The following is a 14326-nucleotide window of genomic DNA, read 5'->3' on the forward strand; positions in this document are numbered from 1 at the left end:
CCCCTGACCCACTCGCACCTCCTGGGTCTAGTGGATTTCCTTACTTCCGACCCAACCTCCCAGTGGAGCTTAGGGTCCTACTCTCTATGCTCAGACGTATTGTGCCTTACTAAAAATGTAACATAAATTAACTGAACTTAGAAAAACAGTATTTGTATGTAACTACTGCTATCTTTTCAGAGACAGAAGTTTAAAATACGTGATATTAGTGACTTTGGGGCCTGGTCTACCTTGAGAATCTGAAACCAGTTTTCAGGCAGTTCTTTGGACAGCAGCAGCTTTGGAGGTCCCCAGTTTGCGGAGGGAGACGTGGAGCTGAGTCGGGAGGGGCCCAGACGCTTCCTCACTGGTGAGGGCTTGGAGCTACTCCGCCAAATTGGCGTGGGGTGTCCGCCCAGACCTACTCCACCATGTAAGTCTTTGCTTTCTAGGCGCCCCAGTCGCTGATCCTCTACCGGATCCTAATTCTCTCCCTCGCTCTTTCTCAGGTCGAAGGTTTCCTTTAAGATTACGCTGACGTCGGACCCACGGTTGCCATATAAAGTGTGAGTAGCTGTGCCGCGGCGAGGGCCTGTGGTCTGGACGAGCCGGTGCTGGGCTGGACACTGTCGAACTTTTCCAAGGATTCCCACCCTACGCAGCTTGCTTCCTTTCCCTCCCTTTGCCCAGTCCGTGCCCTTCCAGGACCCTAAAGAAGAGGTCCCCGCATGCTCCCCTGAGTGACAGCTGGGCCCTCGCACAGGGGTAGGGCTGCGTGACTCTAGTTTATCCGGATCCCCTTTGGAATTCCTTTGGTGAACGAGGGAGCGGGAGGATATTTGAACAAGGCTCTGGTCCTCTTGAACAGCCCCTCACTCCTGGTGATTGCAAAGTCCTAGAGCCACGTTGGCAGCTGTTAGAGGAAGTTAGGGAAGACTTCCCAGTGCAGACTCTGAAGTTACTTGACCGCTTGTTGTCAAGTTTTTTATTTTGTTGTGTATATGACTCAACAGGATATCACAAAGTAATTGAGCCTCAAGCCACACGCTTCCTGTGTTGAAAGTTAATAAACAACGTAAAATATTAATTTCAGGCACTGTCTTACAGGTTACTACATTCTCTCCTTCCATCTGATTTACTGTAATGTCTTATACAAGACTTTTTTAATCCACTGATGACAGTGGCTTTTTATTCTATCACTCTCCACTCCCCAGTGCCATATCCCATTTATTTTTTCCTTATCCAGCTTATAGTTTGTGGTCCATTTTAAAAATCATTCCCTTGCAAATGCCCTCAATTCTAATGTCCCCCTTTCTCTTCCTGACATATTTTGCTTCATAAGACACCAACTCTTAACCATTTTCATTTTCTATTTGTGACTGAATATTCCTGGAAAAATACATAATTAAGCTTATGTGCTTTATATAAAATTAATAATGAGCACTCTCCTGTATTCCTCAAGCGTGCTCATTTTTCTCTTATTGCCAGAAAGGATTTTATAAAAATTTCAAAACTTTCCACAACTCCTTTTCCCTTTGCTATCAAGATAATAGAGGAGGAATTCTCTCATTTTTACCATCCCCTCATCTGTAAATTTACTACATACTTATAAAACCATAGTGTCCTCTGTGCATTTACAGTCAAAACATATCTACCCCTATGAAAAGCTGTCAACTTGGAAAATAAAACACATTGCCACATTGGGTAAAATAATGTTTAGATGAAAGGCAATAAAGTGGACTGAGGAACAAGAAGAAGAGATTTAAACTTCTTGAAATCTGTCTCTAGAAAGAATTAGCTGATATGTTAAACTTAATTGTATCAAAAAAGGTAAAATACATAAATCTACATCTGTGGTCATTAGCTCTCAATTTAAAAGTTTTAAAAGTTTTCAAGTGGGTAATTGTTCTAAGGCTATTTGCTTCCTTTTTTAAAAAAATTTTAGAGTCAATGAAAATAGTACTGTAATAAAAACAAATAATTCTGAAACTCAAAAGACAGCTTTGTCTAGATCACTTACAATGGAAGAAATAAAAAAAAAAAAGGTTCTTGAAATAAATCCAAGTTTTTAACATTCTTTAATTCTTCTTCCAGACTTAGTGTACCTGAGAGTACACCTTTTACAGCAGTCTTAAAATTTGCAGCAGAAGAAGTAAGTATGGAAATTGGAATTATCTTTGTGTAATACACTTTGGCAATGGCTTTCAAAAATTTTTGAGTTTGTATGTATTGTGACTCGGCATTTTCCTATGGGTTCATTGTTATGTTTATGATAACAGTGAAAGTTAAGGCTTACTTTTAGACCAAAAAAAATGAGTTGAACAAATTGTCACACCAGGTTTATGCAACTGTTAAAAACCGTAAGGAGAACTTTCCTTGAAATTGAAGGTAGTGAAGATATGTAAACTTTGAACAAAAAAAACAACAACTTTATATCACTCTAAATTTTGTACACTGATTTTTACTTGTTTTGATTCTGGAATTATGTATTTTTAAAAAACATTTTTATCATATTTTCTAAATCTTATGCCTGACCTTGTAGATTCTGAGTAAGATTGTTTTGAAAAGTGTCTAGTTTTAAAAGGTAAAGTTTTTTTTTTAGCTGTTGAGAAATAAAAAATTTTTCATCCATTATCAGAAACATGTATAATCAAATTTTTGCATATGACTCATGGAAAAGTAGAAATGGCACTGAAATGTAACTTGGGAGACTGTAGATCTCTTATTTTAGTTATGTCATTAAGTAGCTGTATGCTATAATAAATCCTTCAGTTCCTTTCTTCTCCACTTTGCTGGTGTGTGTGTGTTGGTTGGTTCCTCCTCCCACCTTCTTTGCTGTAGATCAAACTCAGGGCCTCACCCATGCGAGGGAGGCTCTTCACCACTAAACTACATTCCTAGCACTCTTTCTTTATCAATTTGTAAAATTAGTAGTGAATGCCTGTCCTTCCTATCTGATTAAGTAATTTTGTATAAAGATATAATACCTTTTACCAAAATTTTATGGGTAATTAAAAGTTTTAGATAGGTTCAGAGTAACCCAAAACCAAATGTTTTGGTCTTAGGAAAGTATAGTCATATAAAAATGATGTTAATAACTAAATAAACAAGAAACATGATTAACTTATAACCCTTCCCTGTATTTGTGTGGTTATTGAGAAGTCAGCCTACTAGTTACTGCTCTTAGCTCCTAAACTAATATTAGTTCACTAGCATCATTTGTTCCTTACTTAAAATTAAACTACTAAGTTTTATAGTCAATTTTGATTTATTCTTTATGCAAAAAGAATAGGTAAAATAAGATGAGACACAGATCTGAATACAGGATGTTATTATTGCTTTGCTGCATGCATCATTTGCAAGAAATATTCCCTGTCTTGGGCATAGTAGGTTTCTGATTTAAGAAGCAGATCTGTAAAAGTTATAATAAATCATTATTATTATAGTATATTTTTTAGTTATTTTATGGTGTATCTTTTATAATTTTAATACATTGTTATAACCTTGGTTTTCTCAGGAAAGTAGAAGAAAATCTCAAGGGACATATAGTAGAAAATAAACTAACAACATTCACTCAACCATATATGTTAATTAAAGTTTTGATGTAGCATATAATTATGAATTGTGAGTATTACATGTTTTGAAAGAATATGACTTCAGGTAGAGGTGAGAAGGGCTCTCACAGAGAAGCTAATAGTCCAGATTTAAGTCCCTAATAAAATTATTTTAATAAACAATAACAAAATTTCCTATTACATGACTCGGAATTAACTTCACTGAGTTGTCAAAACTTCAGAAGAGCTTCTTAGCATCCTAAATTAAAAGAATTGTTGAATTGGAATAGAAAACAAAACTGAGAACATTAAATATTGTATCCAAGAGAAAACATGACAGTAGTGTAAGATCAGAAGATTACTTATTGTATTTGACATCACTAGTGACACCCAGCCCAGTTTTCACCTTAATCATTGCTTCTGTATTTTGGAGAAGAGACAAACTGTGTTAATAGTTGCTTTTGGCTTTTAAAGTTTATAAAATACTCAACCACTACAAAATGTGATTTAAGAAAATACACAACGTATGTTAAAATGGACATGATTTAAGAGTTGAGTCATGATTTAAGAGTAAGTAGAGTAATTGAAACTTTGTAGGATTCTTTGAAAATCTGAGTTGTTTAATAATTTGATATTTGATCAGAGCTTTATTAAGAGTATTGCTTCAGTATAAATGTTTTTCAAACTTAATGGTCACCAAACTGAATGATAATATTCTATAAAACTAGTCCATACAGACATGCTTAATAAATATTTGTTGGATAAAATGAATAAACTATAAAGACATGAACACTTTGTCAGCTCCAGGTCTCTAGAGCATTACAAGATGGACTCTCCCTTATCTACCAATAAGTTCCATGCCTTATCCTTTGATTCAAAAAGCACATCTTTTTATAACATCTCTGAAATAGGTCAGGAGTGGCTTCCTATCGCTGTTGCCCATGTAGCAGTCACATAATTGTCTAATTGACATTACCTGTACCTAACTGAACTTCATAGTTATTTCCTAGCAACATAATTGGAATATTACAGTCCTTTGAGATATACATCAACAAATCATTTAAGGAGATTTTGAGGAATACGGGCCTTGGTGGTTATCTAAAAATCTTCTGGAGGTACTCCCATTAAACACAAGAGAGCATCTGTTTGAAACCTGCCATTTCTATGAAGAAATTATAGAAATATTTTCATCAACTATACTTATTATTTTGCTTATGTAGGAGAATTATGCATGATAAAGGTAAAATGTCTAAGCCAAAAGAATAGGCCTTGATTGGACCATAGATTGACAATGTTTTCTTTTGTATAGTATATAAATAAGGAATGTTTTACAATTATTGGTCTCCTTTATGCGGTCAAATGCATTATTTAGAGTACAGGGCTCTTTATTAAAGCAAATTGTGCTTGCCTTAATGTCACTTATTCTGAAAGATTAATCACATACATTTTGGGATTTTAGAATTGGTGATATGTATCCCATCCTTGTTATTCTTCTTTGGTAGTTACACATTTTTTTTAATTTATTTTCTTTTTCCCTTTTAGTTTAAAGTTCCTGCAGCAACAAGTGCAATTATTACTAATGGTAAGAATTTACTTTAAAACTGTTACCTCAGAGATACAGATATTGTTTAAAAGAAATCAAATTAATTAACAATAACTTATATCCAAAAAGCCCAAATATACTAAATATAAATGATAAAGTTAATGGTAAACTATGCCAGGATTATTGTATCAGAAAATGCTCTAGAATACAGGGACTTAAGCAAGCATGTTCTTTTACCATGCCTTGCTTTACCTTTCCTGGTAGAAAACTCTTCCAAATTTGTAGTATTTTATCCATTTAGGGATACAGTTTTAAAAATTTGAATATCTTTGAATACTGATAAAAGTTTAGCATGATGGAACTATTCTTATGATGAAATAGTAGAATAAGAAAATGGGAGTGAAGCTTGCATGGAGGGTTTAATTGTCTTTCAAGTATACAGACTAATATAAATGGGTGAGCAAGTGGTTTATGTCCAGTTAGAATACTAAGAGAGGTGAGTTTAAAGTATGGTATCATGATGTAACTTAGGTATGTCAGAATTTCTTACTATGAAATATGCTGTAATTAAATTGAAATGTTTCTGTTTATAAGAAAGTTTTCCTACTTTCTGGAAAGTTTTAGGTTCACAAATGAATAACTCAAGAAAATATTTTGAAACTTTCAAATTGTAATTGGAACTTGAACTAAATGACTTTGTGTACCCTACCACCCTTAAGATTTCATATCTCAAACCAGAATGGAAATTATTAATGGCATACCTAAGATGCCTTTAGCTTTTTAGAAGAATTGACAAACATTTTTATGCTTTGTAGCAAAACAGAATTAAAAAACTGTGTCTTCCATAGAATTTATTAGACTCATCACATTGACAGCTATTTTTGTTTAATACGGCAATGTACATAAATACATAACAGTAGATTTAAACAGGTAACTTACCTGGAAGATTCTCACTCATGTTCTGGGGTTTATACAGCAGCACTATATTGGTAAATCTCTTCTGGTTCTTTAGAAATAACTTACATGACTTTATAATTTTTTTTTGGAGATGGAATAGGAATAAATCCTGCACAGACTGCTGGTGAGTATTTATTTGAAAATCATGAAGTAGGAGTGAATTATATGTCTATTGATGATGAGTATTTAATTCATTCTAATTACACATTTTTCCATAGGTTGTAGCTCTTGTTTAGGGAAAGTTTTTAACTAATACATAACAAAATGTATGAAGGTAAGATTGTATTCTCATGGAAATGATAATTTTGGCCTCTTAAGGTGGTTGTGAGGGAGCAGGTGTTTAATGTTTGCATTATGCATCCTTAGCATGTGGTAGGTCCTAGCTATTATTATTTTATTTTAAAGAACATAGTCATTTACATGTAACAGGGTTACACATAATTCAGAGTGACACGTTGATGTTCTAATCAACATGCAGAGTAAAAGTCCTTGTTAAAAGTAGTCTTAAGCTTTATTTAAAAAAAAAAAAAACATTATTTCTGAAATATGTTCTTTTAGGTTAACCATCTAATTTTAATGTTCTGAAATTACATATGATTTAATATAATATAACCTCATTCTTAAATAGTAGTTACTTTTAAATTACTATATTCTAAGGTATTTTTAAATTATAATAAAAAAAAATTTTCCTTAAAGACCACTAGTGAAATTTAGCCATGTAGAAAGTAAGGAATGATATAAAATTGTAAATTGTTAATTAAATCAACAGTTTTAAGTGTATGTATTTTTTTAATTGAAAAGGGCTTTTATTGAAAATTGTGAGGCATTTTATTATATACATGTATTCAAACTTAGTAGATTATGGTTTTGTCTTATTCTGGAAATTTTGTGTAGCATATGTTAATTTTAGCTATTACTTACTCTAATATTATGCTTATTATATTACATTTCAAAATTAATTTGTGTATCTCACTGGACATGAAGAAATCTCAGTGAAAATTGACCCAAAATAGATTCAGAGTATCTAGATTTTTGTAATTTATGTAACTTTTGTCTCGTGATAATTTAATTTTTTTTCTGTCTTTAGGTAGTCTATTGTGTATTAAGTCAAGTATTCATGATGAAATTAATTCTTGTTATTTGCAGATTGTTAGTATTTTCATGGCTAGTGTTCTTATTTAAAATTTTAAAGCAAACATTTGTTGATTGTAAAGCTATGGGAAGAATAGGAACAAAACTTAAAAAGCTTGGAATTGAGCCAAGGATGATGGTACACACTGGTAATTGCAGCTACTAGGGAGGCTGAGAGGCAGGAGGTTGGCAAGTTGCCTCAGCAGTTTAGCAAAATCCTGTCTCAAAATTTGAAAAAAAGTGAGCAGGAGTACTGGGGATATAGCACCTTGGTAGAATGCTTCTGGGTTCAATTCCCCAGTACCACCAAAACAAAAAAACAAAACATTGGAATTGGATTCTGATGTTACTTGATCTTTTGCACCCACTTTACTTTTTAATACACTGTTTGTTGTATGTAATAATCGTTGGATTATTAAGATAACTTGTCAATTTGTCATTTTTAGAAACCTAACTTTATGTTTTATTTGTTTGTGTAGGAAATGTTTTTCTAAAGCACGGTTCAGAACTTCGAATTATTCCTAGAGATCGTGTTGGAACTTGTTAATATCTGCTACTTGGAACATACAGTTACTTTTCAGAATAAATATTGGTATTTTTTGTTGTTGTAAATTTGAAATCAGGCATTTAGCGTACTACGAAAACACGAGAAGTCAGTGAAACAATGAAAAGTGGACTCTTCTGGTCCCTTCTTTGTTCATGATCTTCATGTGCAGAGGGAATGCTTGTGAGTAGCGGGAACTGCCACCACAGAAGGTCTTAGAGTTGTTGATTGCTACCTCACAACACAAGTACGGAGTTCATTTGTGAAAATGGATTATCCAACTGTATTTTTTACCTGGATGATTCTGATAATTCTTTCTGGAGAACTTTTGGAAAATTAAAATTTACTTAATCTTACATATTTGTATTTGAGTTAAAAATGTAAAAGGAAATGAGTCATAGATGGAAGTTTGCTAGATAGCATCTGACTTACAAACTCATAAATAGTTTGATTTTTAAGCGTATAGTTTGTGATGATGATGATAGACATATCAATGATGGTTAACTGTCTTGACTTTATCATTTAGTTTTATAAGTTTTAGACTTCATGTGTCATGTAAATTACATTTAATTCAGTACCAGAGGACCAAAAATCTTACTTTTGATCTAACCTTTATGTATATAAAGTCACATCCCACAACAAATAAGTCTTTTAACAGTCATCTTGGCAGAATCCAGTATATGTAATAGTGGCAATTGACAATGCAGTACAAACGTCCTTTATTGAATTATGCATTTCTGTATCAGTCTTGTGTAGTACAATGTTTGAGACAGAAATCTTCTAGAAACCATTGTCCTTTGGAGGATAATATTTCCAAATAACTTTGAAGAAGAGAGTGTTGTTGCAGAGAAAATATGAAGAATACAACAAAGTTTAAAGATATCAATTGAAAATTCCAATGAATTATACTTATTGAAGACCTGACTTTAAAAATGTGCTAATATTTTTCAACCAAATGGATAAGAAACCAAGTAAAGAGAGATGAGAAAGACTGGTTGATGAGGCTTTTGCAAGGAGGAAAGCAACAAGTACCCAGGGAAGAGGAAAGTAAAGTGTCACAGAAATAGCCAGCTGGTTGGACAAAGCTGCGGAGGGTATGTTGGAGAAAACTGAAAGTGAAAACAAAATATTTGACTTAATCTAAGTAGCAGAAGGCAGTTAGACAGAGGGCCTTGCCTGCATACAGATTTCAAAGTACCCTTTATGACAATTCAGAGAATATAATAAAAAATTATACTTGATCTTACAGAGGATATCAGTATCTAGGTACGTCTTGAAAGATAAAATGAAGGCTTTTAGTGATTCAGAATCATTTCTTGACGTGCTGTATTTTGAATGACAAACTCCCTAGAGGCAGGGCTTTTCATGTCAGATTCTTTCTAGAGCTGAAAGTGTAGTAGACATTTGGTAAATACTTGGTGAGTTATTCATGAATAAAGTCTAAGACCAGTTTTTATCTTACCATGTTTCAGTGTCTTCCCTGTTATAGTTCCTAGGTTTGATGGGGAAGAAATAAATACAAGAAAATACAACTGAATCATCTTAAGGGTGACATCGGTAGTTTAAAAAATTACCAAATAATATTCACAGATTTAATGAACAGCAGGATTCTGAATTATCAAAGTAAGAATTTTTTTTTTTGCCAAGTTAAAAAAATATACTCCTAATGTTTGGAATTTCATATATATTTTTATATATGAAAAAAAAAGAAAAAAAACAGTGATATGATGCTTAAAAGCCCTTATTTCTTATAATTGAGCATAAGTTAACCAGAAAGTTATGAATAACTATTCCCTGAATTGGGGGCTTAATTTAAAATTTCTTCCATTTTGCTTCTAATACAAAAACCTTTCTGTTGTTTGCTTAGATAAGTTTATTGTGTTCTGTGCCATAAAGTGATTTATTTAATACTTTTGTTCTTCAGTTTTGAAAATTAGATTGCAGTTCTCAAAAACCTTTCATTGAGTGAGATATTTTGTTACTAAACAATTATGATCTGTAAGCTCTTTGTGCAAAATATTTTGAAGTATTGTATTTTAGTTTAATTAACAGTCCATAATTAATATCTTATGAAAATACTTTTGTTATACTCTAAACCATATTGCCTATCCTTATTTTATTATTAGAATTCTTAATCAGCACACCGGTTGTGCCAGTTTATTAAAAATGTAATTATAAAAAGCAGAGATAATTAAATACCATAAATCATGGATAAGAATGTATATTTCCAAGTGTCAGTTTTTATTTTACAAAATAAAAAATTAAAACTCTGAAGAAGGGGTGATAGTAATTAACTGTACTGGTAGGTCCTAAACCTGGGTGATCATCAGTCATGTAGGGAATTAAAAATACAGATTTCTGGAAACCACCCATTAAATTCAAGTTATTAAATCTGGAATAGTGTAAAAGAACCTCTTATAAAAAGTTCTGGTGATTTCTGCAGTGCAGGTGATTTTAGAATTAATAAAATCAACCTTTTTACTATCTACCATACATTTTTACCCAAGGACTTGAAATAAATTGGAAGAACTAATATACTGTAATGTAGTGACTCTAAATTAACTGATATTAATGTTCTCAGGGCCATTTGTAAAACCACAGGAAACATGATTTATCTATGGATTATATTATTTGAAGGATAATTTTATTTATGTTGTCTCATTCTTCAAACTGCTAAATTATTGCCCTCACTTTATAGAAGAAGAAAGAGGCTTAGTTAGGTTGAGATTTGAAATTTGAACCCTTGTTTTGACTTTGACATACTGGAAGAAATTTATAGTATTCATTTCTTGTAATATACTAGAGCTGTGTTGAATTAGGAGTTACAAAAATTACAAATGTAAGTCTTAAAATTATATGTCAGTACTAAATACACATGTAATAATAAGGAACTATATTAATTTTTAACATAGTATGATGGTATAAATATAAAGTTCTAGGGCATTAAATATGAACTAAATAAATAAAAATGATAATACTGATAGTACTCCGTAGGTGGCCTCGTAGAAGTAGGAACTGTCTCTCTCTTTTCCTCAGCCACATCAGACCATTTGTTTTTTTAATCTTAAGTATCACAGATTTAGCTGTGAGACTGCTTCCCTAATAACCTACTCTTCCCACCAGGTTGTTGTTCATAAGCCCCTCTAGAATACAGAAATTCTGGAATTGTCCTCTGTTGGTTAATGCTAGAGATGGATGAAACATTATTTAAACTGGGACATTTAATTAGACTATTATTGAGATAAATATTCTTAAAAGGCTCGCTGTTAACATTCACATCCTGAAAACTGTCTATATACCAGATATGTTTTACTAATCATGATTCCTTTCTCACTATATAAAAGCAAACAATTACCTTAATTCTAAGCCACACCCATTGTTCAGTTAAAGCCCTTTTTATATTATTAAAAAAGCCACTGTTATTCCCATTTCTTCTTTCACAGTTGCCATAATGAGCTTTTTGACCTGATTGTGTACTTCCCACTAAAAAGTTCTGCTAAATAAAAACGCATACTTTCTATGACACATGAGGCCTTTTGGAGTTGTTACTACTGCTTTCCTGGTTTCCTTCTCTATGCTCCAGCTACATTCAACTGCAGATGATACTTAGAATCATCTTAGTGTAAACAATGATACACAGTATCATTGTTGTGCCTGTTCTTAGCATGCAGTGCCTTTACTTTCCCATATGTGTACCTGGAAAATACAGAACTCATTTTTCAAGTCCAAAGCCATTGAGCCTGTCTTCGCCTCTTCTAAGCAGAGTTAGGAATTTAACTATGTAAGCAACCAGTGTATTTTGTACATTTCTTTATTATAGCTCTTATTAAATATAGAATTATTTGTAAACTATAAATTTTATAAGTCTAAGATCATGACTGAAACTGGGTTTCAGAATTGCCTTGCTCATAACAATACTTTGAAAGACTACATAAAAGAAAGAAAAATATATTAGAAATTGAAATTATTTGTATTTTGTCCATAGTAACTTCTTTAGACAAGATATTTAATCAACTAGTATATTCATATTTCTATTGAGGTGGAAATTTACTCTCACTCTCAGAAATGAACTAATGAGTTAAAAAAGTACAAAGTATTCTATCATTTTAAAAATATATTAGCTATAAAATATGCTGGATATTAACTACTGAAGGCAAAATATAACTAAGACATATTTCCTTTTCTTGGACTTCTTGGGATTTATCCATTTCAAAAGCAAAAAAAAAAAAAACTATCTGGTAAAGGAGTCAGAGACATGAAGATATATATCAGATGCTTCTTTATGTACTAAGTACAGGTCACCCCAGGCGTTTCACATGCATTCTCTCATTTGATTGATCAAATGCTCGTGTTTATTTCTTTACTGTTAAGGGAGCTGAGACAATTGTTAATGTATTCAAGACTTGACTATAAGGTTTATATGATGATAACCACACACAATCATATTTTACATCATTTTTCATAGAATTATATTTAAATGTTTCAAAATGAGCACATCTGGAAGGAGCTTCATAGATTGCTATTGAACATTACTATGATTTCACTGTGCTTGGAAATTTTAATAGTAACTACATAAACATTGGCACTTACAGATTCCCTCTTAGTAAGCATATTCATTTATATACCACAGTTGTGAATATTTGAAAAGTAGGTTTATGACCTATTCTCTGCTTTCCTATATAAAAAGTGCTTTAATTTTGTCACTGGATGCAAAACACTGGCCAAGGTTGGCAGCAAATGTAGAGAGCCAGTGTTTTGGCATAGATATCTGATTTTCTGGCAAAACTCTTTTAGCAATGTAAAAGCTGTTATTGAGAGCATATTGTGATGATACATCATGTCAATATTTGTTTGGCTGAGTAACACTTGGATTTAATAAATTCTTAAAATGCACAGTTTACAACTGATGAGCTGTTTTAGAAATCAACTGTATGTATTGTTTGTTTTCAGTGCCACAAACATTTTGACAAGTCTTAAATGGAGTTGCTAGCTTCTCTGAATTTTTAAGATAAATGTATGGACAGATTAGGACTTTTGTAGTTATTCTCAGATGCCCACATTATGTAGGAATGAAACATAAGAAACAGTGAATGAATACATGGGCAAGCTACAGAGATAAATTACCAAAAGAGGATCACCATGTGTTTGTAGGAAGCTACATCCTTGAGCCTGGAAAGACTATTTCTCACAACAGTGGGAAATGAAGGCCTTGGACAGTGTGGGCATTGTGATCTCTGGTGACTTGTAGTCAGTTCCACATGCTTAGTAAATTTAATCTTGAATTTCTCTAATCCTACCATTTGAATTGGAGTAGGGAGCAAATGAAGTAAGAGATTTCCCTCTTTAAGAGATTTCTGAGGGCTTAATTGCAGATGCTTTGCAATATGGAAATAGTAATATTCCAAATATCTTGACTTAATTTTTAAATTATACTAACAAGTTATTACCTATGAAAAGATAATCTCTGTATTTCACAGAACCTTTTGTTTGGGGAGAGATCCTCTATAATGTAATCCGCCTCCCTGTGATTCCGTAGAAAGATATATTTTTGAAATCTTTATTTAAAAATATTTTACAGGAACTTTAATGAAGCAAGCCAGATTCCAAAGATGCCATCATCTTGCTGTAAACAAATAAATAAATATAAAATTCCAATCTATTATCCCTTACCTTTTGCTTCCTGCTTTTCATCTTCATCCTTACTTGCATGAAAAAGACATCTGTCTTGTTCTGGAAAGTTGTTAGATTTTCATAAAATGCACTTTCTTTCCTCCATTTTGAAGCATTTTTTAAAATTAACTAAGTCAGTATTTGGCATTGTAACCTTATCCTCAATCTGTCTAGACAGACTTTGCATTTCTTTGCTTTTTGAGTGTGAGATATTTTTTTTAAACACTAACTGTAATGCCTGTTCTGGTTTCAAACAGATCTATACATCATCTCATAGTCTACTTGGCTATACTACTATGTAGTAAATTTAAGTTAACCTTTGCAATCACAGGATGTGAAGAGCATCACAGAATAGAAAAGGTTTTCCCCATATTATCATATGCAACTGGACTTTAGTTTTTTAGTAGATACTTCTAGATGTATTCATAATTGAGGATCAATAAGAATTTTGTGTCAATGAAATATATAGTTCAGTCTTCTCTGGGTAATTAACATCATCTCTATTTTCATGTGTTTCATGTCTTGGAATAAGATTAGTTAATAATTAACTTGCAAGGGTCATATAATTAGTGCCAATTGAATATGACAGATAATGTCACAGTGATTCAAAGAATTATTGAAAGCTGTGCTGTTATAGAAGATTTAGCAGCAATGAGGATAATTTGAGCAGGAGCTTAATGAGAAGATATATACGAAAGCACTCGTGAATTAGTCAACAAGCATACTTTGAGCACTTAGATCCTAGACATTTTCTGAGCATCAGTGATAGAATAATGGAACAAAATGTCCCTGCTCTCATGGAGCTTGCAGGACAGTAGAAAAGAAATAGTGAATAAATAAACATAATGGCAAAGGCTATGATTAAAGAAAAAAAAGTCAATGTAGCATTTTAGTTAAGGTGATGAGGAATAGATGCAATTTTAGGTAAGATGAAAAGGAGTGCCTCAT

At 32.5% G+C, this 14326-nt stretch overlaps 1 protein-coding gene across 1 annotated transcript; it reads left to right on the forward strand.

The window, feature by feature from the left end:
* Window positions 1–315: 315 nt before the first annotated feature.
* On the forward strand, window positions 316–11233 carry LOC113178332 (ubiquitin-fold modifier 1). The gene is made up of 6 exons (XM_077795159.1): window positions 316–412; window positions 489–545; window positions 2074–2131; window positions 5076–5115; window positions 6125–6157; window positions 7644–11233. Coding segments are annotated over exons 1-6 (258 nt in total). The 5' UTR covers window positions 316–410; the 3' UTR covers window positions 7712–11233.
* Window positions 11234–14326: the final 3093 nt, after the last annotated feature.

The sequence above is a fragment of the Urocitellus parryii genome, chromosome 2 (genome assembly GCF_045843805.1).
Source record: "Urocitellus parryii isolate mUroPar1 chromosome 2, mUroPar1.hap1, whole genome shotgun sequence".
Lineage (NCBI taxonomy): Eukaryota > Metazoa > Chordata > Mammalia > Rodentia > Sciuridae > Urocitellus > Urocitellus parryii.